This window comes from Coniophora puteana, assembly GCF_000271625.1.
Source record: "Coniophora puteana RWD-64-598 SS2 unplaced genomic scaffold CONPUscaffold_1, whole genome shotgun sequence".
NCBI classification, from domain to species: Eukaryota; Fungi; Basidiomycota; class Agaricomycetes; order Boletales; family Coniophoraceae; genus Coniophora; species Coniophora puteana.
Genome location: NW_006913053.1, coordinates 1,990,265 through 2,015,790, shown reverse-complemented (window position 1 = coordinate 2,015,790; position 25,526 = coordinate 1,990,265). Strand labels below are relative to the sequence as shown.

Here is a 25,526-nt window from a genome sequence, read left to right as displayed (position 1 = left end):
CAGAGTGCATGAATACATGATGAATATTGAATCATTGGGTCTTTGTGCTGTGTGCAATGACTTTTGAGAGTTCTATAATGATTGTCAGCAAAGACCGTGGATAATATAGTGTAGTGAGGAATGGACTGACGAGGCAGCTTAATGCTTTCCTGTACGACAATCGCTTCTATCTGGTTGTCTGGATTCGACGGAATGACAAAGTTAGAGGAGTCCGATGTCCAGCCTTGTCGTGCTGCAAACTGCTCCAGTTCCTCGCCTATGCATTTTTTTGAATGAGGAGTGCTTAAAGACGGGAGTTTGTGCTTACCCTGAAGATCGACGTAAGATCCCAGCCTCTCCTTGCCTATCCGAGTGAAGGTTGCTCGGACAGCGCGGGCAACAACTTCCCGGATAGAGTCCTCAAAGCCGATGCACTCGACTGTGTAGTTTTCACGGATGGACTCCAATGAATCAGATCGGTAGAGAGTCCAGAAGGCAGGGAAGCGACATTGGTGAATCAGGTTATGAAGGTTGGTGAGCAGTGGGAGAAGTTGAGGGAGGGGATCAGGCTCGTCTGGGTTGGCATTTACTGGGCGATCATCTATGAGAGATATGCATAGATTGAAATCGGGGAAGGGAGCAGCGGTGAGGGCTTTCAACAGGATATTGACGACTACATCCGGGTTGTACAAGTCTGGGTTGAACTGGTAGCTGATCTACTGTTAGCCATAAGTTGTCACAGACAAGAACGGCGTAGATTTACAGTTTCAGGATGGCTAGGTTGGCAAGACAGTCGTACTCTTGACTTCGGATTTGGTGATAAAGATAGTCTTCGAGGATGCCGACGTTGGATGGGTTGTACCGGTCTATCATAGCCAGGATTAAAGCACGATCGAGTAGACAGTAAATTATAGCACTCACCTACACCCGAGACCAAATTCTCAATGAGCTCTGTACGCGTAGGAGGAGTCAGCCAGGTGGAGGTAGCGGTGGCCATCGTGCAGGTCGACTTTTTTGAGTTGACAGTAAAAAGGAAGGTTAGATCAAGATTTGGGTCCCTTGCGCGTCTCGGTCCTTGTACGGCTCATGCACCGACTTGGACAATTTGCTCTAGCCCCTTACTCTGTTGTCCATCGACATGGATGTTGATAGCACGTCTCCAGCTTTGGACCAAGAGCATCCGCCAGACACCAATGGAAAGCTTGAGAAGCCAAATTACAGACTGAAGTATATTCTTAGTGGACACACCATGTCGATCTCCACGCTCAAGTTCAGCCCGAACGGCTCTATGTTGGCATCTGCTGGTGAGCTGTTCATCCATGTGGTTCATGTTTTATCTTATACAATCATGCAAGATAGCCGCTGACAAGCTCATCAAACTCTGGGACGCCTACACGGGCGAGATAATACAAACTTTGAGCGGCCACGCCGAGGGCATTAACGATATAGCGTGGTCCGCGGACGGAGAGTATCTTGCTTCTGCCTCAGACGACAAAAGCATCATATTATGGAGCATGGATCTTGTGAGCCCGTGATATACTCGACTCCCTGGCCGTTTCACTCAAGAATATCAGTTCGAAAGAGTCAATACGCTTGAGGGGCATACGAATTTTGTGTTCTGTTTGAACTATAACCCTCGATCAAACTTACTCGTGTCTGGTGGCTACGACGAGACTGTCCGCATCTGGGATGTCGCGCGAGGTGAGTGAACTTCTGCTCTCGCAGTGTTAGACACGATACTGATGTTGACCAGGAAAGTCATTGAGGGTTCTGCCTGCACACTCCGACCCTGTCACAGCAGTTAGCTTCAATCACGATGGGACTCTTATTGTTTCTTGCGCAATGGATGGACTAATGTAGGATATTTGCGCTCGTTTTGAAGGTATCCTGATGGGTGATAGACGAATATGGGACGCGGAGACGGGCCAATGTCTGAAGACTCTCGTTGACGATGACAATCCAATCTGGTCAGTGGCCTAGTTTTCTTTATGATGCTCGCTGACATCTCGATAGCTCTCACGTCAAGTTTGCGCCAAATTCGCGATTCGTGCTGGCAGGCACACAGGATTCGACGCTCAGGCTTTGGAATTGTCAAAGCTCGCGCTGCGTCAAGACGTATACAGGCCATTCCAACCGAACGTATTGTCTCACTGCATGCTTCAGCGTAACGAAGGGCCACTACATCATCAGTGGAAGCGAAGACGCCAAAATATTCATATGGGACTTGCAAACGAGGGACGTGATTCAAGTCCTAGAGGGCCATAGAGGTGAGCACCCGTTTGCAATCCCGGTGTGAAGCGCATATTCACTTATTCAACAGACGTGGTGCTCGCCGTAGCTGTAAGCAATCATCTGTTGATTTCGATTTGAGCTAATCGCTGCGATAGACACATCCCAACCAGAACATCATAGCGTCATCGTCAATGGAGAAAGACCTCACCATACGGTTGTGGGTGGACGAATGAGGTCAATGGGTCACTACTACTGCCGACGGCTGTCGAACGTCAACCCCGCGTTCTCTGCTTCTGTCGTTCGGCCTGTACTGTAGCACGCATTGAGACCCTTATGTATGCGCATGTTGAAGATACCCTGGCATGCTGTTGTTCTGGATTGTGAATATTTGGATTGTTCGAGAACATCGTACCACTGCATTGCACTGGAAAAGGCTGTGTTGGATGCAGGGAGGCGGACATGTGTTGTTCCATGTTGTTCTCCGGCTGGCTCCCGCGCTGACTCAGACCGCTTGAAACTCCGCTCCCCGAGTTATAAAACAACCCCGCGCCCTTATCTCAACGCCAACCGCACTCTCCTCCACACATCACCTCTCTAGACCCAACTTCTACCTACAACCATGCAGATTTTCGTAAAGACCCTCACCGGGAAGACCATCACCCTTGAGGTTGAGTCCTCCGATACCATCGACAATGTCAAGGCCAAGATCCAAGACAAGGAGGGGTGAGTTTGCCTCTTCTGCCTCCGTTTATTTGTACTCATGTCGCACAGAATTCCTCCCGACCAGCAGCGTTTGATCTTCGCTGGCAAGCAGCTCGAGGACGGGCGTACCCTCTCCGACTACAACATCCAGAAAGAGTCCACTCTTCACCTTGTCCTCCGTCTGCGTGGCGGTATGCAAATCTTCGTCAAGACTCTCACCGGCAAGACTATCACCCTGGAGGTCGAGTCTTCGGACACGATCGACAACGTGAAGGCCAAGATCCAGGATAAGGAAGGGTAAGTCTTTGTTTCGTGTCCTCGCTCCCCGTCTGACGTCACCCAGCATCCCCCCGGACCAGCAACGCTTGATCTTCGCTGGCAAGCAACTCGAGGACGGGCGTACTCTCTCCGACTACAACATCCAGAAAGAGTCCACTCTTCACCTTGTCCTCCGTCTGCGTGGCGGTATGCAGATCTTCGTCAAGACCCTCACCGGCAAGACGATCACCTTAGAGGTTGAGTCCTCGGACACGATCGACAACGTGAAGGCGAAGATTCAGGATAAGGAGGGGTGAGATTTCTCTCTACATCGTGTCGAGACTTCGTAGTTGACTGCTGTCTAGTATCCCCCCTGATCAGCAGCGCTTGATTTTCGCTGGAAAGCAGCTCGAGGATGGTCGGACCTTGTCCGACTACAACATTCAGAAGGAATCTACTCTTCACCTCGTCCTCCGTCTGCGCGGCGGTATGCAGATCTTCGTTAAGACACTCACCGGCAAGACCATCACGTTGGAAGTGGAATCCTCGGATACTATCGACAACGTGAAAGCGAAGATCCAAGACAAGGAGGGGATTCCCCCTGACCAACAACGCCTTATCTTCGCCGGCAAGCAGCTCGAGGACGGTCGAACCCTTTCTGATTACAACATCCAGAAGGAGTCGACCCTCCATCTCGTCCTCCGTCTGCGTGGTGGCTGTTGATTGTGTAGCATTCTCACATGGTGTCGGAGCACGGATGTAGTTTATAACGTTCATCATGAATATTATCTTGTCGAGCACTGCGTTGTGCATGGTTAGCAATGCTATGGTGATGGTGTGATCATTCTGAGAAAAATGTCTTCCGTACAATTGAGTGTATCTGTGTTTACAGCCTTGCTCCGTTCATTGAATTGTAGGAAGTTTAGATTATCGCGAGCTCAAGAGGGAGTTTTGCGACGGCGACAATGAAGTATATATGTGTGTTACAATGAAAAAGTTACTATAGTCCACTTTCATTAGGTATTACATCTGAGTTACTCTGTCCCTTATGCCGACGTCGTTTTTTACGAGGGTTTTGAGGCTTTGAGGCTTGCTGCTCGTCATTAGTTATGTCCATGCTTTTGCGTTTTTGGCCCGCGTTAACTGCCTCATTCGAGTCCGCGGCCTTCCTCTTCACACTCAGCGGATTTGGACCTTTGGGGCCCTTTTTCTTGACATTGGTCGCTGCCTCCGTCCTTTGAGGGAGAAGCACAAGGTCACGGTCCTCAGGGTTTTGAGATTGGTCTTCTGCCTGCAAGGCAGTTTAATAAGACTGTAGGAATGATAACTCGAATACACATACCCTCTCTTTTGCTTTCAGAGTCGCGTCGCTGGGTGGTTCAAGGATCACAACGGAGCGGTTGACATGAATTACCGGAGTACCAGCAACACCCCTGAGGTGTGCCCGCAGCTCATGAGACTTCGTTGCCACCACATAACGATGCTTGTTAGTTTCGCCTTGCTTCCAATGTTAGTAAAACAACAGGTGCTGCGAATATGACTTGACGCACCGACTACGGTTTTAAGGCATTCATCCCCTGCAATAGGTTCTCTGTGGTTACACTTCCGCCGTTCAAGCGCTTTCGCAAGGTCGACCGCAGGTTGCTGTGTTTTTCCCTGCAAATATAACTCGTGTATGCAGCACTGGGTGATCACTATGTGACTTGTGTAAGAAGCGATAAGCCGGTCGTGGTCGACGGGATGTGTGCGACTCACTTGGCTTCACCGTTCCTTGAAGAACGGTGCCCAGGTGCTTTGCGAGGTCCAGGCTAGATCCTGTAGCGAACTTGCACATCTCGGAGTCGACTAGGAGATATCAGCCAGGAAGCTGAGGGGGAGCAGCGAATATGACGTGCCGAGAACCTGATAGGGTTGTCTGAACCCAAAAAAAGTAGAGTACGAAGACATGAGTTTGCGATAGGTTTTAGCGCGTTTTTGCCTCATGTTGAAGGATCCGAGATTACGGGGTGGGCGAGAACGAGATTGAAGAGACGTTGTGTTTGGGTGTGTTGTATCAACGCGAACAAGCTCTACTGCTCGCGTCCATTCTCAGCGCTAGACCACGTTTTCGGAGGTGACACTTCAGGACGTCACAAGTACTCACTGCGTCACCTATACCACACCACACGTCGATGAAGCTTACACTCATCTCAACCTTGTTGGCACTGTCGGGGTATGCATCATTTACATTCCACGACGCGGCACTCCAGGCTAACTTGAAGTAGAGGTATTCTTGCGTTGGATGTTCAGGGCACCATACGATGGAATGAATTATGTCCTTGTGCGCTTTTCACTCTTTCTTTCCACCTCTCGGGATGTTAACGTTTATTGACATTCACAGCTTATGATAACTTGGGTAACTCTAGAGTTGTTCTTGACAACGGGCTTGCATCGGGGCGCATAACGCGTAACGGGACGTTCTCAATGTATGTCCTCCATAGGTTGAACCGCCGCCGACAGCTCACCGTTATCAACGTAGACCAGATGTCCCTACTGGTGCTTACGTTCTGTCAGTCATCTCTCATGACTATGTTTTTGACCAGGTAATATATGTCTTTCCTCTTGCCTGCGACATAGCGTGACATGATCAAGCTTCTTCTAGACGTTGCGGACTCAGAGTCAACGCCTGACGTTCGATCTCACATTATGGGAACGTCTTACTCGCCCTCGACGAGTGCAAACTTACCATATCCTGTGGTACTCGTTCCCCGGCACAAGAACAACTACTTTACGCCTCATGAGTCTTTCAACCTTCTGGGAATGTTCCAGAACCCCATGATGCTCATTATGGTCTTGACTGGTGCAATGATGCTGGCCATGCCCTATATTATGGTCCGTTGCGAACTTTGTCGTGAGTACCAGAGGCTGAATGATGTCTTATTAGAAAAACTTGGATCCCCAAACGCTGGAAGAGCTCAAGGGACAACAGGCTAGAGTAACAAGTCTTCAGAACTCGTTACAGAACGGGGATCTTAACGCGGGGTGAGTGAATGCTGGCGTATCGTGGCATCACAGAGAGCTGATGTGATGGATGTAGTCTGTCCGCCCTGCTCGCTGCCGAAGAGGAAGCAAAGGGATCCTCCACGGCTCGCGCGCCACCACAGGTAGCCCCGCAACAGCGCAAAGGCGCAAGAGGAGCCAAACGGCGATGAAGCTTAATAGACCTGAAACTTCATCATGACGATGGCGTGCCATTCGGATTATAACTACTACTTGGGGCGGGTTCGACACCACTCTTAGCTTTGACTGTATTTGGGTAATCAAAGACAGAGCGAAGAATGGAGTTCCTGCCAGCTCATAAGTCTGTCGCTCTGGCTGACAATGCACAGCATACATACCGGTGCTTAAACTGTGCCAACGTTTGATGCGGGTTCGGTGGGTGGCTCTGAGATGCTTGCGCCTTGCTGCTGAGGGGTCAAACATTATCGCTTGGCATTCAGGTAGTACTTACGAGTCATCCGAGGGTGACGTGAGATCGAGAATATACATATTTTCATTCTTTGCGATCTCGTCGTCGGCGCCTGCCCCACGGGCAGCTACGCACTTGACAGCAGTTGCCGCGAGAACACTAGACGTGCTATGCAGTGTCGGATTTATGGTAGCCGAGGTATCGTACTGCAGCACAATGACGTGCTCATCTGGATGACGAGGCAACAAGGAGCGCGGTGAATCGTCAGCGAAGCGGTACTCAATAACCGGATGAGACAAAGCAGTTGAACTAGGATTCGATGTTGCCTGAAGAGAAGAGTGGGCATAAAGAATGTAGTACGGTGGTTGCTCTGCCATCTGATGTAATGTGCGCAAGGGTAGTAGGGGCTTGAACAAGTTTGAAGTCGTTCCCGGCCGCGGCAAACCGTGGTGGAAAGATGAGCACGTGGTCTACGTGTCTCTGCCAGCAAAGGCCCCTGGTGCAGCGCGTCAACATTGATACTTTGCCCCCATGTCATCTGGCAACCGCTTGATTTTCTCACCTTCTCACCTGGTCTGGGCAGCTTGCGACCCTATACAACCTCGATGCGCGACGAGTTGCAGCGACTCCTCTGCACGGATATACAGGCTTTGGCGGAAATCTGGCCTGCCAATGGCGAGACGAGGACAAGTTGACAAGAAAAGCTGATGCTTGCCTTCGCATCTCGATCATGGGATCTCATGAGACTCAACTCCATCTAGGATCTTCGCTACGGTGTTGCTATAGGTCACCCAGTCTCTCGGCTTGGTTTAGCTTGGTACCATAGCTTCATTGATTTGCTGGCATGCACTGGCTCGACGATCCACATGGTCACGTCTCATCACACCAACTGTTGCGGTGTTCAATGACTTCTCCGCTTCATGTACAAATACTCGAGGTTCTCAATCCACTGGCCTCATCAGTTTCTCCCTCCTTTGCTTCTTTTCGCAGACATCTAAATCTTCTTTTTACTCACCATGTTCCGTCTCGCTGCTCTCGCTCTTTGTGCCGTTACTCCCGCGCTGGCCGGTGTTGTGCTGGTGCGTATCCATAGCTTTCTTGAAAAACAAAAATATCATCTCATCCAACGCTTATTTACAGGTCCGTGACCCCTCCCCCAGCGACATTCAGACTTACCTCGACGTCCACAACGCCGAGCGTGCGCAGCACGGCGCCAATGCTCTTGTATGGAACAGCACCCTTTCCGGCGCTGCCCAGAGCTGGGCCAATGGCTGTGTCTTCCAGCACTCTGGAGGATCTCTCGGCCCCTACGGCGGTAAGCATTATGTTTGGCTGCATGAACTAAGTTTCGCTGATATGAGCTCGCGTCTTCAGAGAACCTTGCCGCTGGCACCGGTAGCTACAGCATTACTGACTCCATCAACAGCTGGGATAGCGAGGAGTGTATGTCCAGCGCGTGATTCGTGTCTCACAAACTCGCTCACACGTATCATTAGCCCAATACGACCCCAGCAACCCCCAGTACTCCCACTGGACCCAGGTTGTCTGGAAGGGCACCACTGACCTTGGCTGCGCTGTCGCAACTTGCAACGGCATTTTCGACGCTAGCTACGGTGTAAGTGCTCGCTCAGGCATGTTGACATTATTTGCTCATGTTCGTGCGACCAATAGCCCGCTCAGTACTACGTCTGCGAGTACTACCCTGCTGGCAACGTTATCGGCGAGTTTGCGTAAGTATTTATCCTTACTACTGGGTCGCAAGGCGTTAACACCTTACTGTAGCCAGAACGTCCAGAAATAAGCGGCTTCCCCTCTTTATCTGGATGCACTGTGTGGAATATTGGTCTCCATTCGTAGAGAGGAGTATCTTATGTGTTAAATTAAGGAATAAACATTTTAGTCCTTCAAGAAAGATTTGGCAGCGTCAAAACTTCCCTCAGAAGGTTGTCTTAGATATTTCGGTCGGAAAACCAGTTGGATCACTGGCAAAAGTCTCGCAGAGTTAGTTCACGGTCCACCAAATGTCAATGAGAGTACTCGGCCATCGATGCATGACAGTTGCGTAACTTTGAATGGTCCCCTGGATGGACTTGATACCCGGCGATAAATTGACTGATGGTAGACTGGAAGCTTTGTATATCGTTAAGTAGTTGCTTCCATGCCATGGAAACAATGGTATCAATCAAGCAGTGTCCATCCACTCAACTGAGTCTCCTTGAAGCTGCAATCATCATTAGCTAGTGCGGCCTACGGGCCGAATACTGCCAATCCGGAAAGGGGTAAGTATCTCCCTTTGCTATTAGTTAGACTCAAGGCCCTAGTGGGCACACCTGGACCCGAAGGACGCTTTGTCTACACAACCACCTCTAGCATACATCTACTAGTTGCACTGGCTGCGCCCAGGAGAACACATCTACTGCACAACGAGGCCCATCTTAAGAGTGCTAGGAGGAGATCAATATTTGTGAATAGCACATCAACGGCAGTGGCTACTTACGGGCGAACTATACGCGTTTGTCTACATAACAACCTCTAGCATATATGTACTGAACAATGAGGCCCGCTGGTGGAGGTCGACGGAATGCAAAACAAGGCGACCGATATTGGTGCCAAATAACTGTTCATTTTTTTGTACTACAAACCTGGTCATGTTTAGAGGAACGTCATACAAGTCTCAACAGGGTTACCACTGTCGGGGCGTCAACGCATCTGGCCAGGTCCACCGCATTGCGCACATTCAGAGCACCTGACATTAAATGCGCTTTGAGTGGGCGGAATCAGTAAAGAACACATGTAAGTGCTGCCGCAGAGACTGAGACATTGCCAAATTTAGACATAAACCTTGCGGTGCGGGCCATCCGCGCTTGCGGGCCGCGAGCCGGCATGATCGAAGGGATACGACATTTCTTTCCTTATACCTGGAGTCTTCGGCTCCAGGAATTCTCTGCATGCTGCAGCCATCGCCTCGGGTGATCTGGCTGTGGGTCTCCAAGACTTCATATGCTGCCATAGTAATCATAACTGCTTGCTTTTTGGTGATATCCTACGGCGCGTTGTTCTCTCAAGCAGTGCGGACTTCACCAAGACAAACATGGAAGAACAACTGGTCCGTTCTCACTACCGGAGCAACATACATTGTCGTCGTCAGTCGATTTCGATATTCGACGTCGTTCGCATTGTTTCTCACCATTCTCCAGCTTCTCATCTCTATAGTACTATGCGTCAAGCGAAGAATTACGATCGCGCGGAAGATGCAGCGTGTCTCTAAAGCCCATACTGGGCTCAATAAGCGAGATATACCAAAGGTATGTCTGTTCACTTGTAGCTAGGACAAGCTATAATATTAAACGTCGCAGCCTGTTCATGACTATATTATGGAAGAATACGCTCGTTCTTGCCTGATCACTTACGAGTGCCAGCCGAAGAACACCGTCCACCTTGGGTGGGGTCGACTTGGTATGTAGTACTGTTTCTGTTATACACCGTATTGCGGGGGCTGACAGCCTGAAGGCACGAAGTATAGCGGAATGCGTTTCCGACGCACGCTTCTTGATACCATCGCAGACATCGGTAAAGCTCCTCTCGCGTGCATTGTCATTAGTCTAATCTGCGGCTGGGTTAAGATAATCGTGCAAGATTGGTTATACCTAGTCATCCAGTCCTTAAACCTCACGCGCGCATCTTACACCACTTTCGATTTATTCTACCACTCCTTCCCAAGGACGAAGACGGGCTGACTGCGTTACACTACTATGATTCGGCCATCCAGCTCGCCAGGATCTCAGAACAGGAACTCACGGAGGAAGAGTTCGAGACCGGTATGCGAGCTGCAAGCGACATACAGCAGATGTGAGTTCGAAGCATTTTTGGTACATTTTACTCGTGTTCACTGTGGCCAGACTGAACGAATGTCGATTGGAGATGTTGGAAGAGTCAAGGACACAACTTAATGTCTCCCCACATTCTGGGCTAAAGAAGTACTCATAAACTTGTCCCATAGTCTAACTCGGGCATGTTACATGCACTGCAGATTATGTCTATTGCCTTGTGAATTCACTATCATCCATTAATCTAATTACAAGGTATGACCCATTCGAGGGCTGCAAGTTTCTGCAAGCGCACACCTCGGACAGAAGCCAAGAGACCAAGATCTAAGGCTGGTATGATACTCCGTAACTTCACAGCAAACGAAAACACTATGTTGAAAGCAATTAGAACAAGAAGACCTGGAGAAAGATTGTTAATAGTAGCGACTCCAAGAAGACACGGTATTACCTGATCATCAAGTTTGCTGATAGTCCGAGGAGCAGAGTAGTTGAGCTCCGACAAATGCTTCCTAACGAAAAATGAACACTCCAATGGGGTGAGCATAGAATTACCACTTACTTCATAGCGTTCATCATAGGAGGGGGTCCACACATAAGTACTTTGATGTTGTCGTCGGTGGGTGGCATAAACTTCTCGACCTGGTCCTTGGAGACGAAGCCGACGCCGCCAGTCCAGCCCTCAGGAGGGTTGTTAAGGACGTAGTAAACTTGGAAACGGTTGGGGTGTGCGGCGGCCAAGTCATCAAGCTCCTTCTTCAGGAGAATGTCCTCAAAGTTGACGTTGGCATATATGAGGCTCAGCTTAGTACGATCAAGAGGGTTCTTGAGCGCTGCACGGATGATCTGTAACATAGGCGTGATGCCAGTGCCGCCAGCAATCATTCCCAGCTCGCGCGACAGAGAAGGGCCGTATTTGAAGAAGCCCTTGGGTCCACGGACGCGTATCTTGTCGCCAACTTTGAGGAGGGAAATGTACCGGGAAATGTTACCCTTCTCATAAGCCTATGCACCCATGAGTACTTTTCATTCTCAGTAACATGAATGCATCAGCAGACCTTGACAAGGAGATCAAAGTGGCCGAGGTCATCGTCACTGCTGGTAGGGGTGTAGCTGCGCATGATGTCCTTGCCGTTGATCTCAGCGGAGATGGAGATGTGCTGGCCAATGGGGAGGCCTAGAACATCGTCAGGCCGGGGAAGAGCGAACCGGTAACTGAAACGAACGTTCATTCAGCGTCAAGAAACAGGGACAGGCTTATAGTTACTTACATAGCAGTGTTGGGAGAAATAATGATTTTCTCCTTGAGCGGGAACTCTTGCCAGACCTGAGGGCTGAGGATGGGTTTTCTCTCTGAGTAGGCGCGCGTCGACGACGCGTTAAACATTGAAAAAGCGCGACTAAGCTGTAAACATACTAGAGTTGGAGAAGAACTTCATGTAAACGAGTGTGGTGGTGGCCACCGCCAGAGCGATGGCGACCATTTGGGCATAGTTGCTCTCGAGGTAAGAAGCCATGACTTTGTCGCCTGGTTGTTTCTCGGTAACTTGGTCGTCTAATCCAATAAGAATGAGTCGTGCGGGGTCGTAGCCTGCTTCTCTAAGCTTGTCCCGAACGAAATGGAAGCCTATGGCCAAGGCAGAGAAAGTGCCCAAGAAAGAGGTAAGAAACGTCGCCTGTTCTCGGTTCATGGCGCGACGCAAGCAAATATTTCAAGTTCGGGGTTGCCGCGGCGAACGGCCGAACCAACTTCCACATCCAGACAGGTGTACAAAGTACAAACACAACAACAAAGCTTACGATTCAGCGCTTACTGTCCTACTACTAATAGGCCTCTGTTACTGCACTAACTGTAGTCTGGTGAATCGGACGCGAGTCTCATGCAAATTTACTGTGATTTCTCGGGTTTAAACGGGTTTACACGAGTCTAATCGGTCCTGTGAGTTAGCGTGCCCGACGCACGCGCCGACAGTGAGCACATCCATGAGCTCATTTTTTCTCGCCTTCGAGATCCGCCACTCCTCTGCGTCACTCCTGGTCCCCTATCGTGCCACCGGAGTTGTGCGCACGAGTACTTTATAAACCCCTAGGCAGGATAGGAGATGGGTGCCGGTCACTCACTCTCTTTCCTGCCAGGTAAGAGCTCACTCGCCAGAATTTCTGCTGGCGAGGCCGGTCGCTCACCCTCTTTCCTGCCAGGGTTTTTCCGAGCTACAAGTCGTCGTTCCTCCCATCGTCGTTTCACCGTATGTCCGACCACAATGGAGAACACTCCTCAGAAACCGTTAGGGAAAACTCGCCTGCACCCGGACCATCCCGTGTCACCGACGTCGCCCCAGAGCCTTCTCCAACGAATGTCCACGAAGCGTGCACTGACGCCGTCAGACGATACACCTCGGGGCAGACCCCGCGAAAGACAATGGTGATCCTCGAAATCCAGGCCGCACTCGCGGACGAGCGAAAGGACATCTCGGAGCTCGTCTACGAGAACGCTCTTGACTCGTATTGCGTCCTCCTCGACAATCACGACCGACAACGCCGCGAGTCAATCACCCGTGGCAAGCAACGTGCCACCGACGGCGATGGGGGAGGCACCCCTGAACCCGATGGAGGAGGACTCGGCGGATCATCATCGTCGGGTACGCCGAGGAGGAGCGAAGAACCGACGGCGAAGAGAGCGGCGTCTCAGGGAAGGAAACTCGGAGGCAGAGGAATCAAGCGCGGTCGGGCGACCGGCGCGGCTTCTCGATCGTCTAGCGGCTCCCCCGAGCCCGTCTTCAGCGGGGTGTTCAATTACCTCGAGGACAGCTTCCACTGGAGGGACCCCGACGGACCCGTCGGACGTGGCCTCTCACCTGTCGAACGCACGCTTCTCTATGTACGCTGCTGGTGCCGCAAGCCCAAGGTCGTCAGGGACGACATCCTCAACACAGTTGACTCGCCTCCATGTCCCTGGTCCGAGTGGCTCAACCTTGTCACCGGGCAAGCTGTCAACCTCGAGACCATCCACGCCGCCACCAACTCTAGCGCCATTGGGTACAACGAGACTGCCGACGTTGGTTCGTCGTTCGAGATCTCTTTCCGAGGAGCGGAGGAAGCTAGAGCCATCAAGCGGTATGGGGATTGGGTCACCTGCTGGACGTATGCCATGGACGCGTACGCGTTCCTCTTCCCTTGGAGAACGCGAGAGCTCGTCGACTATATGCGACATATCTGTCAGCTCTTCACCTCTACCACGGAGTCCGTGCACGCCCGCGTGCTCTCGTATGACAGGGCAGTTCGACTTCTCATCGGACGCCAGCGAGGCGTGCGTTTCAACGATTTCGCAACCTTTGAGCCTCTTCGGCTCGCCCACCTCCACACTATCGGGATCGTCGGGTCTGGACTCCCCCCGGTCGGCAAGACCCCTAACGCCGCTGGACCTAGCAGCAGTGGATCCAAGAATAAGCGACGCAAGGATGAGTCCTGCAACCGATTCAATGGGGGAGTATGCCCCAACGACGCCGCCTCCTGCTCATACAAGCACCAGTGCAGCAAGTGCGGAGGAGCGCACCCGAAGGCCGAGTGTAGGAAGCCGAAGGCTTGAAGAGGGTCAGGTAGATGAAGGCCCGCGTGCACGTCGTGGGCTCGTTTGGACGTCGGGGGGATCGGCCGTCAGCAGGACGGCGCTGTGGACTGAGACTGCAGACCCGCTCCCCGAACCACCGATCGACGCGCCGTCGTCGGCAGTCCCTCTACAGACCATATCGGACCGACCGGATCTCTTCCCTATTGTAACGCCTATCCGCGTCGATCGACTCGAGAGCCTGCTTGCATCGCACCCGAACCGAGTTTTTGTCGATTCAGTGTGCACCAGCTTCCGGCGCGGTTTCTGGCCGTTTGCACAGGCTAGGCCACTCGAATACCCGCTGACCTGGGACTACGCCCAAGCAGGATCCTCCGACGAGGCAAAGCAAAACTTTCTCCGAGCCCAGGTCGCCGAGGAAGTGCGCCTTGGGCGTTACTCGGCCGACTTCGGGCCGGATTTACTCCCCGGAATGTACTCTACACCCATTCACGCCGTACCCAAGCCTGGTTCAGGCAAATTTCGCCTAGTCAACGATCAGAGTGCAGGCCCATACTCCCTCAATTCAATGATCGATCGGGAGGATGTCGCAGGCGCCTCCCTCGACAACGTCCGCGATCTGGGGTATGCCTTACTCCAAGCAAAGCGAAATTGGCCGGATGAGACACCCGTCCTCTTCAAGTCCGACGTGAAGAGCGCGTACCGGCTGATCCCGGTCCACCCGCTCTGGCAGATATTGCAGATCGTGTCGATTGACGGCTGTCGGCACGTCGACCACTGCAACTGTTTCGGGAGTCGCGGAGCGCTGAAGGCTTTCCAGTCCTTCATGGCGCTCGTACTCTGGATCATCGTGAAGAAGCTCCTCATCCCGGCATACCTCTACGTTGATGATGGGTTTGGGCCAGCCCGACCGGGCGCGATGCGATTCTACGGCCCATACGGCGTCATGATGCCGACGGTACAGGCCATGGTGCTGGACTTGTTCGACTTCATCCGAATCCCTCACGACCCGGCCAAGCAAGTCCACGGCACATGCCTCACCATCATCGGACACGAAATTGACACGGAGCTCATGGTGGCGCGCATGCCTCGGGAGTCATTAGCGCGCCTCATTGAGCTCATGCTCGACTTCGTCACGACACGCCGGCGGCGGACGCTGCGAGAATTCCAACACGTTGCCGGCAATGTTTGCTGGGGCCTCAACGTCCACCCGCTCATCCGCCCGGGTTTATCCACAACTTACGAGAAGATGGAGGGGAAGACCCGGGGGAACGCCCGTATCTGGGTCAGCACGCGGCTGGTGGAAGAGTTCCTGTGGGCAGTGGGCCACCTCGGGACGTCTCACGGCGTCTTCTTCTTCAAATCGCTCACATGGACGCCTGACGACTACCGCAGTGCGACGACCGCGTACACCGACGCCTCGCTCTCGGGCATGGGAGTGTGGATCCCACATCTCAATGCCGGCTTCTTTGCGCCCATCTTTGACCCGGACCAAGCCATTGCGTTCTATGAGACGTTAGCGGTCCACTGCGCTCTCGTGTTTCTCGCTGCCAGCACGCCAGCGCACCGCCGCATCCTCATCCACTGTGACAACCAGGTCGCCGTCCACCTGTACTCGTCGTTCGCGGCGCGGCGCGGATACAACACCATCCTGCGCGCGTCGGTTGACATACTTCTCGCTCGGGACTGGGACCTCCGCGTGCGGTGGTTGCCGACCGAGGACAACGAGGTTGCCGATGCTCTCTCGCGACAGAACTTCATGCGCCTCGCGGACGTAGCGCCCGACCTCCACCTTATCCCGTTTGCGCCCCCGCCGGAGCTGCTGGGGGCGCGAGCATCGTGAACGACCTGGCGCGCACGTCCAGGACACCCCGAGCCACCTGGACGTGCGAAAGGTTTGACCACGAGCTGGCCGTGACCTTGGGCTATGCGCTCGATGCTTCCACTTCCTTGACGTACACATCCGCCTTGAATTCGTATTTGAACTTCTGTCGCCTGCACAAGTTTCCCGTCCGCCCCACTCCCGAAAACTTCACCAAATTCATTGTCTACATGCAGTTCTACATCAAGCCCAAATCCATCACTTCCTACCTGTCCGGCGTCTGCAGCCAGCTCGAACGCTTGTATCCCGACGTGCGTGCCGTTCGAAGGGCTCCCCTTGTCGCAAAGACCCTTCGCGGATCGCACCGGAGGTTTGGCGCTCCGACCGCTCGCAAGGACGCGATCTCGCGCGACGATTTGGTGTTCGCGGCCAACAATCTTGACACCGACACCAGTTTCGATGATGCCCTTGTTCTAGCCCAACTCCTCGTTGGTTTCTATGCCCTCTTGCGCGCCGGCGAACTCAACGTCGCCGACAGAGTGGAGCTGCGAGATTTCGCCAAGCTCACCCTGCGCCTATCTGCATCCGTATCCGACAACTCCCTCTCCTTCACGCTCCCGCGTCACAAGGCGGACAAGACGTTCGAAGGCGACCACGTAATGGTCGTTGACGCAGGCCAGTCCCCAAATCCCGTACGCGCCTTTGCGGCTTATCTGCGCCGGCGTGACTGCATGTTCCGCCTGCACCCGCAGCTATGGGTGCGTGAGGACGGATCCTCACCTACGCGCGCCTGGTTCTCTCGACGCCTCCGTGCCATACTTCCCCAAGGCCATTCCTTTTCGGGTCACTCCTTACGTGCGGGAGGAGCCACCGCGCTCGCCGAAGATGGTGTCCCGCCTGATCAAATCATGGCCTTAGGTCGTTGGTCCTCCGACGCGTTCAAAGTCTATATCAGAAAGCATCCCGCCCTCATCACCGCGCTCCTCCTCTCACGCCGATGACCCGCCCCGCTCTCGCCTCCTTCCATCGCCTTGCTCACGTATCCTTCCATCAAAAAAAAAAAAAAAAAAAATTAATAGCCAATACGGGCCGGAGGACTCGAGCTCCTAGCTTTCCATTTTCCTTAGCTACGTTTTTTCTCCCTCTACGCGTACTCTCCATCCGCGCACGGGTTACTTAGTCACATCTTGATAGACTTGTACCACTACGTTACATTTTGTCTATTACGATTCGGGCCCCGGTCCGTCCGGGAGCCGCGGCGCCTCTACCTCTCGGGTGCGACCTAACAGTCAACTGCAGGATCGATTAGTCGGGTTTAAACGGGTTTACACGAGTCTAATCGGTCCTGTGAGTTAGCGTGCCCGACGCACGCGCCGACAGTGAGCACATCCATGAGCTCATTTTTTCTCGCCTTCGAGATCCGCCACTCCTCTGCGTCACTCCTGGTCCCCTATCGTGCCACCGGAGTTGTGCGCACGAGTACTTTATAAACCCCTAGGCAGGATAGGAGATGGGTGCCGGTCACTCACTCTCTTTCCTGCCAGGTAAGAGCTCACTCGCCAGAATTTCTGCTGGCGAGGCCGGTCGCTCACCCTCTTTCCTGCCAGGGTTTTTCCGAGCTACCCACCCACCTTCCCCCTCGAGCTCCTAGCTTTCCATTTTCCTTAGCTACGTTTTTTCTCCCTCTACGCGTACTCTCCATCCGCGCACGGGTTACTTAGTCACATCTTGATAGACTTGTACCACTACGTTACATTTTGTCTATTACGATTCGGGCCCCGGTCCGTCCGGGAGCCGCGGCGCCTCTACCTCTCGGGTGCGACCTAACAGTCAACTGCAGGATCGATTAGAATCTATCTTGCCCGAATATACCTTGGTTACACTCGCTTATATGGTAGAAGACCGTTGTACAGTATGTTGCACTTTTATCAGGCGCTCGCCAATAGAGTCTTGGTCCTGATAGTGGAGCTACGAAGTCAGCGGGATCCAGAAGCTTGATTGGCAACTCTCCCCACAGTTCTAGGCTAAGTGCTCAGTCAAAGATCCGAACTCACCGCAGCCCAGTGGCCAATACATACCATTACCAGAAATCCTAGAGGCTTAGTGGCGTACTAAGATTGTCTACCAGGTGCACCTGACGACGCAGCTTGGCGAGCAACGGTAACCTTGTACTTTTCTGCAAAACGCCACTATGTCCCACGAATGTAGGGAAAGGGCGCAGGCGTGAACTTGGGTTTCATGTCTCTGAGACCACGGGGGACGTGTGAAAAGTGTGTTGTGCACGTTCTGATGTGCAGCGCTGCTCGTACGCAGCGTCACTTTTAATCTCCATCATGTCGAGGGAGGCAGTGCGTTTCGTATTCATAGGTGTTGTTGTGTGGTTCCACGACGTCCAGGCTCAAGGATGTGCCGTGGGATAGGGAAGGTTAGAGGGAATGGGCACACGAGCCAATCGGTGAATCGATATAATTGATCGTAGCAATTCATTAGTGACTATGCGTCACTACAATAGTACATAATTATAGTTGCAGTCAGTGGGTATATGCATAAACACGGTCAAACAAGTTGGGGCCCTGCTGAGCATCTCTGGAAAGCCTTCTTTATCCCAGCCTACCCAAGAGGACTGTTAGTACGGAGTCAGCCGCAACGTCAAGAGACTCGCGCAACGACGACACCCCAACGGGCTTATCTTTCTTATTCTTTTTCTTCGTATATTCCTTTTCGTTCTTCGGTGCAGTACTTGCATATACGGTCTGTCTGGTTACGACCAATCTTCGTATCTTGTTCCCGTCTTTCTTTGAAACCAACATTGGTATTTTGTAACCTTCATCGCTCACGCTGGTCGTGCTCTTTTCAACCTCAACGTTATCATGCAATCCATGCTTCATGACTCCACGCCTCAAACGCCCTCACTGCGCCCTCAGCCACGCAAAAGAGGCCCTCCCACAGCCCTCCTCATTGACACCAGCCTGGCGCGAAACCCCATAATAATCCTCCAAGACGAGGATGCACCATCAAAACCTCCCGTCGACGCTCCCCCAAGTCCCCTTTTACCGCCAAAGCCTAAACTAGGCGATCGGAAGAACATGAAGCGACTTTCGCTCAATCTTCCTTCCGCTCAGTCCTCCTCCCTTTCTCTTAACTCTCCCCTATTGGATGTCCCTCAAACTGCGGTAGATCCACCTCTCAATGGACCGTACTCTTCTCGGCCCCGCAGGCCCTCAGTACTCTCCCTTCCCAACACAGCGACACCCATAATCCATCGCAAAGACGAGGACGGATCGCCAGCCGCACCTTATACAGACGGTCCCATCCAGATTCTTCCAGGTATATGGCTTGGGTCAGAGGACAATGCTAGAGATTGGCCAGCCTTGATGGAACGAAATATCAAGTCCATTCTCAACGTTGCCAAGGAAGTTCAGCTTCCTTTCGACTCGGCGACCGGGCCGCCATTGCGCGCCTTCTCCTCAACTCCCAACCTTGCAGCTGGCTCGTCAAAGTCAAGTGTCTCGACGTACTATCCTCCGCATGTTCCCAGCGGCAGGCCTGGCATGTACTACCTCAAGCTCCCATGGTCTCATGGGCAGTCGGACCTTGTGCGCGATGGTTTTCCTACAGCGATGGCGTTTGTCGACGCCGCCCTAGCGCGCCACGAGGGAATACTCATCCAGTAAGGTTGTTTTCAATGTCTTTGATTATTCACTGACATGATCTACGTGAATCAGTTGTCAGTGCGGTATTTCCCGATCAGCGACCCTTGTCATCGCGTTAGTGATGCGGGCCTCTCATACGCGCTCAGCTTCTGTACCTCCTGAAGTGTGGGATCTGCATAGCATGCAAGCTGCTTACGCATTTGTCAAAGAAAAGAGCCAACAAGTGGGCCCAAACATGTCGTGCGTTGTCTCAGATGGACTTGGTTGTGCTTCTATTTTCTAACAAGGCTTAAAGGCTCATATACCAGCTACTTGACTATGAGAAGGTGCTTAAAGGTGGCAGCACATCCCCTACTCCTTCTGACAAGTCGTCGTGTTTGAGCGAAGAAGAACGGGAATGGGGTCGCCGCAGGTCGGCTTACGAGAATAATGATATTGATGATCGGGAGAGTGAGATCATTCAACAGGAGGCTCGGAACCTTGACCGTGCAATGGAAGAACGCATCATTGCGCGCAAACCGTCAGCTTCCTCTATCACATCTTCAAATGGAGTAGGCATGGGCGTTGCTTGGCGTAGTCGCTACGGACGGAACCGTGCTGGATCCACTGCTAGCGGTGCCAGTGTTCTCAGTGAGGACTTGGTGGAGGCCGACGAAGAACCGGAATTGTTAGGGGTCGGTGGTGGCTTTGATGAGTCTAGTGACTCCCGAACAAGTCCGTGCCTGTCACTTGCCAGCGGATCTTCTGGCACCAAGGACAGCATCACTGAACGGTCTTCGAATTTGAAAGGTGAACATAAGTTCCCTTTCCTGCGGACTATGTCAGAGTCATCCTCGTCTTCACTGCCTGAAGGACACGAACGTCAGGTCACAGTATCTTTGCCTCCCAGCGGCAAAGGCTCTTTCAAATCGAAACGCCGACCCCCTCCTCTAAAAACCTTGCCGCCTGTTCCTCCTTCCCCTGTCACCCCTTCACAGAGCATGCCTATGCCTCAGCCTTTGACTGCCCAGCCGAGGAGACGTTTATCACGCAAAGCCGCACCTCCCCCCCTCAAACTTCGGAGCAGCGAACCTACCAAAATTACCTTTCCACCCAAGTCTTCGGTTCATCAGCAGCCCATGGCAACCACACCGTCACAAACACTTCTTGTCTTCCCCCCTTCTCCTTCAAGACGGCCTTCAACGTTACGGACGCCATCGACGATGACCATCACATCCCATTTTGCTGCTTCAAACGCGTATCCTTTTCCTCCATTACCCACCCCTCGCGTTAGTGCATCGAGCAGAGAAGGGCGGGCTCGTTCCTTTATCGGCATTGGCTCTCCTGCTGTCCCTACCACTGCATACTCGCGCGTTGACGCGCGTGGATGGGTGGGACTTCGTGATACATCTGCCTCTTGAGGCGGGTGCTTTCATTCAAACATTTTTATGTATGCTTTTCTTCACAGTCTGGACTTTCTTTCCGCATCGAGTCACGCAAGAGTTAGGACTGGTTTTCATTGTGTTTTATGTATCTGTTCTCCAACTGGACTTGCATATTTTGAGCCCTTGGGCACCCTGTACATATCTATGTAACCTAACGGCGAGGTGTTGATAATATAACACTTATCGCTATAGCGATTGCATCATCCGAAGAGCTTCCCTACGCTGTTCTTCATGACACCTCCAACAATCTGACCGCCAATGCCTCCCATGCCCAGGTTCCATCCTGACGTAGCGATGCCTGTGGCCCATCGTTGCTTTGCATCACGGTCCCTAGTTTATAGACACTAGTCTTAGCGAGCGATGTGTGTATTGAAAGGCAAGCACTTACGCGTAAGTATACCCAATAACGAGCGTTATGTTGAAGACCAGCGCAAGAATTACGATGGGAACGAAGCTATACAGTAGCTCTGAGCATGAAAGCAAAAGAGCCTGCACTCTAAACTTACGATACATTGAAACGGATGATTGACACGACAAAGAGAAGCAGCCACGCTGCTGGAAACGTATAGAGGGCAATCTAGAAAGGAGGGTTAGCTAAGATAGACCATGGTTATAATGGACGATTTCACCCAGAACATCCTGCGGACGCCATTGAGCTTTATGAGTTACTCGATCAACAATGCGTACTTACTTGGAGTCGACGGGATTTGCGGGCCGCGACGGCTTTACGCTACTGTGAGCAACATCGGATGGATATCAATAAGGGAAGGCGAACATCTCTGCTCTCAAAGACCCAATAGCTCTCGCCGTCCTCATCAACCTAATATCCAAAGATTGGTGAACAACATAGCTCAGAGTAAGCTATCGTTTACATACTTGGTTCCAAAATCTCAATCCTACGAGTGTTCGTCCAGAGACATTCTGTGTGCATGATTAGCATTACAAGGGAATACTGGTGCAGTTCATCCCGCTTCACCCTGCAATTCCAGAAGTCCATAGACAAGAGTACGACGACGACAACTGTCTGTTCGCAAATCGTTAATGTGTAGATGGGTAGAGGCATCAGACGGGGCAATATACATACGGATACCACGTAATTGTCGGTGAAGAGACCACATAGAACATATACGGCGATCGCAGCTATGCGGAAGAAGTACAAGAAGAAGAGGACTGCCGGGTGGGCGGACTGGTGATAAGCGTGAGGGTCATTGCATACGGGAGGGCCGAAGTGTCATACTTGTCGAAATATGCCAGCAATCCCTGCATAGTTCCCTGAGCACTAAAGGCGAGGAGACACGAATGAGTTCCTACCTGACTCCGCGTCGCTGGCATTCGTGGCCATCTGCTGTGAGTTCCCAGGGGTGAGGACGACAGGCGCGGCAGCAGGCCTAGCGTTAGAAGCAGGGGCTGAAATCGCCTCATCCGGCTCAATGGTTTGCTGAAGAAGGGGAGTTGTTGTGCTCATTGTACCTCAGCGTTGACTAGTTACCTTATGCTTGAAAGACGTTCCCGGGGGCAATTATGATGCTGTTGTCGGTAAGTACCTCGCTCTAATCTGGAAGCTCTTGGTCAACAAGTCCAAATAACGCGTCCAGTTTGGGCGCGCCAGATTCATGCATGCCCATTGCCCAGCTGTTTCATTCGATGTCGAACCTCTTTAACAGGACTTATCAACAGCGCAGGCTCTTGGTGGTTGCACGCGAATAAACCTCTTCGTGAGAGGTCTTTGCCTTCAACACGGCAACACGCTCTACCAAGTGCTTGATTTAGCATGTAACATTCGTTTGGGAGAACAAGGCTTGCCCTTCCGGTCATGTTGTTCCACCACTCTTTGGCGATGACCTCATTCTGGTTAGTGCTTTAAAGAGTGCTCTGTTACCAGTCTTATAATGGCGAGTATGGTGGCGACTACCTTGCTTCCTCTCCGTGTTCACCGCTTCACCTTTACAAAATCTTGGCAGACGTGACCAACATCTACATCCCTCCCTGGAGTTACGCGCCAACGCTGCCTATCTCCTTGGTGACTAATAACTGATCTCTGTTGTGCCCATGGAAAACCCTGGTTTCTTCTGGTCGACCACGCCAGACAACGCAAGGCTGTCCATGGAAGCGGCACCAACTATTCAAGCCCGGTCCCCTCTCACATCTGTCATTTCATCGTGTCTTGATCGCCGTTCTGCCTTTTATCGGGTCCTGGTTTCCCCATATCAGCCCATGGTGACATTTTCGCAAGGCACTGGCTCTCTGTCAAAAATGTCAATGACCACAGCTAAATGTGGTTCTCAAATCGGGGAGTCTGCGGACAGCATGCAACCATTTATCCAACCCTTCGGAGCTTGGACATGGGCAAGAGGAAATCCAATGTCCCCTGCGCGCACGTCACCATACGCATGGCGTGAGTGACATGTTATTTTGGATTCGGGAGGCGAATTCATGCTAAAGTTTTGTTAGACCGCCTTGAACGTTCAGAATTAGGCTCTTTCGGGCGTCGTCCCATACTTACAATCAGCAGGCAGTGCGTTTGTTATGACTCTTTCATTCTTATTAATCATTGATTGTTAGACGGGACACAATTCCTCTCCAACAATGGATGGGCCTTCGTTGCGAGGTAATGAGTCACACATCCAGAGAGTTCCAATACTCATATCTCTCTCTAGCTGACGCTTTACAATGGTGAACAGTATCTCAAGCCTTTGCAGGGTGATGTCGTTCCTCGTATTGTCAGTGTTCGGGCATCATCGGAGGAGATTACCATGTCAATGGAGCCTCCCCATCCCTCGTTCTGGATAGAAGCTAGCGCCGACATGCCTGATATCTTGAAAGAACGCTGTATTTTGGCCTTTCAGAAGATCCACGCTCGCGGTGTCCTCCATGGTAACCCGCAGTTACGGCACATGCTTATTGGTGGAGACGGTCGAGTCACCATCGTCAACTTACAATGCGGCCGATCCAGTATTCCTCTCGGAAGTGCTGGGATAGGCATGGCGACTGAAATAGATTATCACAAAGAGATGCGCAAGGTCATACTTCTCCTTGAGTTTTGGGGAGCTCGCGAGCTATACGAAGTCAAGGAATCAGATAGACCAACCAATCAACTAGGCAGGCATTCGTCAACTCAAGGCATGCGGGACCTTCAGGTAGAAGCGAGCTGGGTATCTCCAGATGACGGACCTCTCAAAGACGATATTGTCAGCAAGCTCTCTGATGGGGAAACGTGGCAGGAGCATTGCTTATCTGCCATTGAACATCTACCGCTGCGTATCGTCGTTCCAGATCAACACGAAGACGACCTGGCGACAGCAATCAAGCATTTCCTAACCTCCCTCGAGCAAGGCGAGGACGATGATATGACGGTCAAATTTCCATCAAGCTCTGACGGCAACTCCAAATCCTCTTACGATCGCACGTCTGAAGGCCTCCTACCTTCTCCATTCTCATCAGAAGCATTCCTTACCCATTCCATAAGACAGTCACCGAACTTTCTCTTTTCCTCTGATGGAGAGTTTGGTGACACAGTCCAGGCAGGCCTTGCACAAACACGTACACGCGTCGGAGACTCTACACCTCGTCGTTTCCCCGATCATTTTGACACCCACTCGAACCTATCATCTCGGGGGCATATGTGGCACTCCGATGACTCTGAGGGTGAGGAGATCCTCCCAAAGAAGCACAGAGATTCGCATTCTCCTACAGAAAAGCGCATTCGGCGAGATAACTTAGCTCGGTGTTTCTATTCGAAATTGCCTCACCCCGAGCTTATCAGGGCTGGATTGATCCACGCTGATCCTGCTACGCTGGTGCGACTGAGAAAGGGCGGTCGCCGTGCTGTCGCCTATGGTACGCTTAAGCGGAGGTTTGGCACACAACCGGATCAGATTGAGTCGGTTAGCCGGGGGACCAGGCACCAGGAACAAAAAGAACTCCAAAATTTCCATGCCACAATTTACGCAGGCGCTCGTGGGGGAACGGCGGGACTAAGGGGCCGTCCAAACCTGAGGGATGATTCCCTTTGGGCCGACTTACTTGATTTCGGCGAGCCTAGAGATTTTCCGGATGGTCCTCGAATTCTCACCGCTATGGAGCTCGAGCAGCGTCAAGAATTGCTGTCCCTCGCTCCGTCCGATTCGAGGCGGAAAGGAATACTAAAGCGGCCAAGGCACAAAGAAGAGAAGTCATCTGTCCGATCTTCTATTGATCGCGACTCGGTGGCTGAGTTCGAGAATCTACTACCACCTCGAAAGAAGATTCGGACTACAAGCTTCCCGACTCGCGCCGCATCGATGTTCCGAGAGGTTCCTGAAGGTTCCGCGCGTTCCAGTTCTTCCCCTTCTGGCCATGGCCACCGCTTTACGCCTCAGCCCTCGCCGTTGGTGGTGTCGCCGTCCCTGCGGACACTGTCATTTTGGATGGAACTATTGGTCGGATGGTCATCTCGTTGACGGATGACACGCTTCTCGGGAATCGTCATATATCATAAATTTTGACTCTATGTACCCTCGTGGAATGGGCATGTATATAACAATATTAATGAATGCTGAGGATGAATAACAGGTTCAACGCGCGTCTCCGTTTCGGAGGGCTGTGTCCGCAGCATCAACCTACCCTCCCCACAGCAGCAC

At 52.1% G+C, this 25,526-nt stretch overlaps 15 protein-coding genes across 15 annotated transcripts; 10 read left to right on the top strand and 5 right to left on the bottom strand.

Annotated features, from left to right (window-relative positions):
- Positions 1-31: 31 nt before the first annotated feature.
- CONPUDRAFT_161282 (ARM repeat-containing protein) lies at positions 32-976 on the bottom strand (the record flags this gene model as incomplete). The annotated part of the gene is made up of 5 exons (XM_007765139.1): positions 32-72; positions 131-256; positions 308-690; positions 743-845; positions 901-976. 5 exons carry the CDS (start codon positions 974-976, stop codon positions 32-34), a joined length of 729 nt encoding a protein of 242 aa, XP_007763329.1.
- A 204-nt stretch (positions 977-1,180) lies between these two features.
- On the top strand, positions 1,181-2,609 carry CONPUDRAFT_133966 (WD40 repeat-containing protein). The gene is made up of 8 exons (XM_007765138.1): positions 1,181-1,283; positions 1,339-1,502; positions 1,554-1,680; positions 1,733-1,835; positions 1,881-1,946; positions 1,993-2,246; positions 2,300-2,319; positions 2,367-2,609. The coding sequence occupies exons 1-8, from the start codon at positions 1,229-1,231 to the stop codon at positions 2,442-2,444; spliced, it is 867 nt and encodes a 288-aa protein (XP_007763328.1). The 5' UTR covers positions 1,181-1,228; the 3' UTR covers positions 2,445-2,609.
- Positions 2,610-2,772: 163 nt separating this feature from the next.
- Positions 2,773-3,997, top strand: CONPUDRAFT_115005 (polyubiquitin). The gene is made up of 4 exons (XM_007765137.1): positions 2,773-2,934; positions 2,983-3,210; positions 3,257-3,484; positions 3,537-3,997. Exons 1-4 carry the CDS (start codon positions 2,831-2,833, stop codon positions 3,892-3,894), a joined length of 918 nt encoding a protein of 305 aa, XP_007763327.1. The 5' UTR covers positions 2,773-2,830; the 3' UTR covers positions 3,895-3,997.
- Positions 3,998-4,087: 90 nt separating this feature from the next.
- On the bottom strand, positions 4,088-5,194 carry CONPUDRAFT_133964 (uncharacterized protein). Its single transcript, XM_007765136.1, has 5 exons — positions 5,067-5,194; positions 4,927-5,016; positions 4,722-4,865; positions 4,514-4,668; positions 4,088-4,462 (listed from the first exon to the last, which is right to left on the bottom strand). Exons 1-5 carry the CDS (start codon positions 5,152-5,154, stop codon positions 4,172-4,174), a joined length of 768 nt encoding a protein of 255 aa, XP_007763326.1. The 5' UTR covers positions 5,155-5,194; the 3' UTR covers positions 4,088-4,171.
- A 79-nt stretch (positions 5,195-5,273) lies between these two features.
- On the top strand, positions 5,274-6,473 carry CONPUDRAFT_95162 (uncharacterized protein). Its single transcript, XM_007765135.1, has 7 exons — positions 5,274-5,383; positions 5,436-5,491; positions 5,552-5,636; positions 5,690-5,753; positions 5,803-6,042; positions 6,095-6,192; positions 6,248-6,473. Exons 1-7 carry the CDS (start codon positions 5,343-5,345, stop codon positions 6,360-6,362), a joined length of 699 nt encoding a protein of 232 aa, XP_007763325.1. The 5' UTR covers positions 5,274-5,342; the 3' UTR covers positions 6,363-6,473.
- Positions 6,474-6,657: 184 nt separating this feature from the next.
- On the bottom strand, positions 6,658-6,996 carry CONPUDRAFT_46734 (uncharacterized protein; the record flags this gene model as incomplete). Its single annotated transcript, XM_007764419.1, has 1 exon — positions 6,658-6,996. One exon carries the CDS (start codon positions 6,994-6,996, stop codon positions 6,658-6,660), a length of 339 nt encoding a protein of 112 aa, XP_007762609.1.
- A 619-nt stretch (positions 6,997-7,615) lies between these two features.
- Positions 7,616-8,543, top strand: CONPUDRAFT_114997 (PR-1-like protein). The gene is made up of 6 exons (XM_007765134.1): positions 7,616-7,698; positions 7,760-7,934; positions 7,994-8,062; positions 8,116-8,234; positions 8,291-8,349; positions 8,402-8,543. Exons 1-6 carry the CDS (start codon positions 7,636-7,638, stop codon positions 8,418-8,420), a joined length of 504 nt encoding a protein of 167 aa, XP_007763324.1. The 5' UTR covers positions 7,616-7,635; the 3' UTR covers positions 8,421-8,543.
- A 1,024-nt stretch (positions 8,544-9,567) lies between these two features.
- CONPUDRAFT_114994 (uncharacterized protein) lies at positions 9,568-10,653 on the top strand (the record flags this gene model as incomplete). Its single annotated transcript, XM_007765133.1, has 6 exons — positions 9,568-9,762; positions 9,817-9,924; positions 9,976-10,075; positions 10,130-10,189; positions 10,243-10,468; positions 10,519-10,653. The coding sequence occupies 6 exons, from the start codon at positions 9,568-9,570 to the stop codon at positions 10,604-10,606; spliced, it is 777 nt and encodes a 258-aa protein (XP_007763323.1). The 3' UTR covers positions 10,607-10,653.
- On the bottom strand, positions 10,623-12,140 carry CONPUDRAFT_114990 (NADH-cytochrome b5 reductase). The gene is made up of 6 exons (XM_007765132.1): positions 11,861-12,140; positions 11,715-11,796; positions 11,502-11,658; positions 11,006-11,448; positions 10,895-10,955; positions 10,623-10,845 (listed from the first exon to the last, which is right to left on the bottom strand). Exons 1-6 carry the CDS (start codon positions 12,132-12,134, stop codon positions 10,831-10,833), a joined length of 1,032 nt encoding a protein of 343 aa, XP_007763322.1. The 5' UTR covers positions 12,135-12,140; the 3' UTR covers positions 10,623-10,830.
- Positions 12,141-13,309: 1,169 nt separating this feature from the next.
- Positions 13,310-13,957, top strand: CONPUDRAFT_43553 (uncharacterized protein; the record flags this gene model as incomplete). Its single annotated transcript, XM_007764208.1, has 1 exon — positions 13,310-13,957. A coding segment is annotated over one exon (648 nt), but the record flags the coding sequence as incomplete, so codon positions are not given.
- A 925-nt stretch (positions 13,958-14,882) lies between these two features.
- Positions 14,883-15,389, top strand: CONPUDRAFT_33907 (uncharacterized protein; the record flags this gene model as incomplete). The annotated part of the gene is made up of 1 exon (XM_007764185.1): positions 14,883-15,389. A coding segment is annotated over one exon (507 nt), but the record flags the coding sequence as incomplete, so codon positions are not given.
- A 51-nt stretch (positions 15,390-15,440) lies between these two features.
- On the top strand, positions 15,441-15,851 carry CONPUDRAFT_44592 (uncharacterized protein; the record flags this gene model as incomplete). Its single annotated transcript, XM_007764261.1, has 1 exon — positions 15,441-15,851. One exon carries the CDS (start codon positions 15,441-15,443, stop codon positions 15,849-15,851), a length of 411 nt encoding a protein of 136 aa, XP_007762451.1.
- A 3,065-nt stretch (positions 15,852-18,916) lies between these two features.
- CONPUDRAFT_44152 (phosphatases II) lies at positions 18,917-20,883 on the top strand (the record flags this gene model as incomplete). The annotated part of the gene is made up of 3 exons (XM_007764237.1): positions 18,917-19,500; positions 19,556-19,723; positions 19,779-20,883. 3 exons carry the CDS (start codon positions 18,917-18,919, stop codon positions 20,881-20,883), a joined length of 1,857 nt encoding a protein of 618 aa, XP_007762427.1.
- A 224-nt stretch (positions 20,884-21,107) lies between these two features.
- CONPUDRAFT_148627 (Golgi apparatus membrane protein TVP23) lies at positions 21,108-22,372 on the bottom strand (the record flags this gene model as incomplete). The annotated part of the gene is made up of 11 exons (XM_007765131.1): positions 21,108-21,237; positions 21,296-21,361; positions 21,414-21,484; positions 21,537-21,546; positions 21,599-21,630; positions 21,683-21,727; positions 21,784-21,828; positions 21,884-21,931; positions 21,992-22,093; positions 22,145-22,167; positions 22,219-22,372. The coding sequence occupies 11 exons, from the start codon at positions 22,370-22,372 to the stop codon at positions 21,108-21,110; spliced, it is 726 nt and encodes a 241-aa protein (XP_007763321.1).
- A 770-nt stretch (positions 22,373-23,142) lies between these two features.
- CONPUDRAFT_161272 (uncharacterized protein) lies at positions 23,143-25,442 on the top strand. Its single transcript, XM_007765130.1, has 4 exons — positions 23,143-23,302; positions 23,359-23,422; positions 23,470-23,515; positions 23,565-25,442. Exons 1-4 carry the CDS (start codon positions 23,161-23,163, stop codon positions 25,344-25,346), a joined length of 2,034 nt encoding a protein of 677 aa, XP_007763320.1. The 5' UTR covers positions 23,143-23,160; the 3' UTR covers positions 25,347-25,442.
- The last annotated feature ends 84 nt before the right edge of the window (positions 25,443-25,526 follow it).

Coding starts and splice junctions, on each gene's coding strand:
- CONPUDRAFT_133966 (XM_007765138.1), top strand. CDS start 1,229: ATGTCGATCTCCACGCTCAAGTTCAGCCCGAACGGCTCTATGTTGGCA. Junction 1,503..1,553: donor TATTATGGAGCATGGATCTT/GTGAGCCCGTGA, acceptor CAAGAATATCAG/TTCGAAAGAGTCAATACGCT. Junction 1,947..1,992: donor GACGATGACAATCCAATCTG/GTCAGTGGCCTA, acceptor ACATCTCGATAG/CTCTCACGTCAAGTTTGCGC.
- CONPUDRAFT_115005 (XM_007765137.1), top strand. CDS start 2,831: ATGCAGATTTTCGTAAAGACCCTCACCGGGAAGACCATCACCCTTGAG. Junction 2,935..2,982: donor AAGATCCAAGACAAGGAGGG/GTGAGTTTGCCT, acceptor CATGTCGCACAG/AATTCCTCCCGACCAGCAGC. Junction 3,211..3,256: donor AAGATCCAGGATAAGGAAGG/GTAAGTCTTTGT, acceptor GACGTCACCCAG/CATCCCCCCGGACCAGCAAC.
- CONPUDRAFT_133964 (XM_007765136.1), bottom strand. CDS start 5,154: ATGAGGCAAAAACGCGCTAAAACCTATCGCAAACTCATGTCTTCGTAC. Junction 5,017..5,066: donor ACAACCCTATCAGGTTCTCG/GCACGTCATATT, acceptor GATATCTCCTAG/TCGACTCCGAGATGTGCAAG. Junction 4,669..4,721: donor ATGCCTTAAAACCGTAGTCG/GTGCGTCAAGTC, acceptor ATTGGAAGCAAG/GCGAAACTAACAAGCATCGT.
- CONPUDRAFT_95162 (XM_007765135.1), top strand. CDS start 5,343: ATGAAGCTTACACTCATCTCAACCTTGTTGGCACTGTCGGG. Junction 5,754..5,802: donor ATGACTATGTTTTTGACCAG/GTAATATATGTC, acceptor GACATGATCAAG/CTTCTTCTAGACGTTGCGGA. Junction 6,193..6,247: donor AACGGGGATCTTAACGCGGG/GTGAGTGAATGC, acceptor TGATGGATGTAG/TCTGTCCGCCCTGCTCGCTG.
- CONPUDRAFT_114997 (XM_007765134.1), top strand. CDS start 7,636: ATGTTCCGTCTCGCTGCTCTCGCTCTTTGTGCCGTTACTCCCGCGCTG. Junction 7,699..7,759: donor CGCTGGCCGGTGTTGTGCTG/GTGCGTATCCAT, acceptor GCTTATTTACAG/GTCCGTGACCCCTCCCCCAG. Junction 8,063..8,115: donor CAGCTGGGATAGCGAGGAGT/GTATGTCCAGCG, acceptor ACGTATCATTAG/CCCAATACGACCCCAGCAAC.
- CONPUDRAFT_114990 (XM_007765132.1), bottom strand. CDS start 12,134: ATGAACCGAGAACAGGCGACGTTTCTTACCTCTTTCTTGGGCACTTTC. Junction 11,797..11,860: donor GAAGTTCTTCTCCAACTCTA/GTATGTTTACAG, acceptor GCGCCTACTCAG/AGAGAAAACCCATCCTCAGC. Junction 11,659..11,714: donor ATTTCTCCCAACACTGCTAT/GTAAGTAACTAT, acceptor CGTTCGTTTCAG/TTACCGGTTCGCTCTTCCCC.
- CONPUDRAFT_161272 (XM_007765130.1), top strand. CDS start 23,161: ATGTCAATGACCACAGCTAAATGTGGTTCTCAAATCGGGGAGTCTGCG. Junction 23,423..23,469: donor ATACTTACAATCAGCAGGCA/GTGCGTTTGTTA, acceptor ATTGATTGTTAG/ACGGGACACAATTCCTCTCC. Junction 23,516..23,564: donor GGATGGGCCTTCGTTGCGAG/GTAATGAGTCAC, acceptor ATCTCTCTCTAG/CTGACGCTTTACAATGGTGA.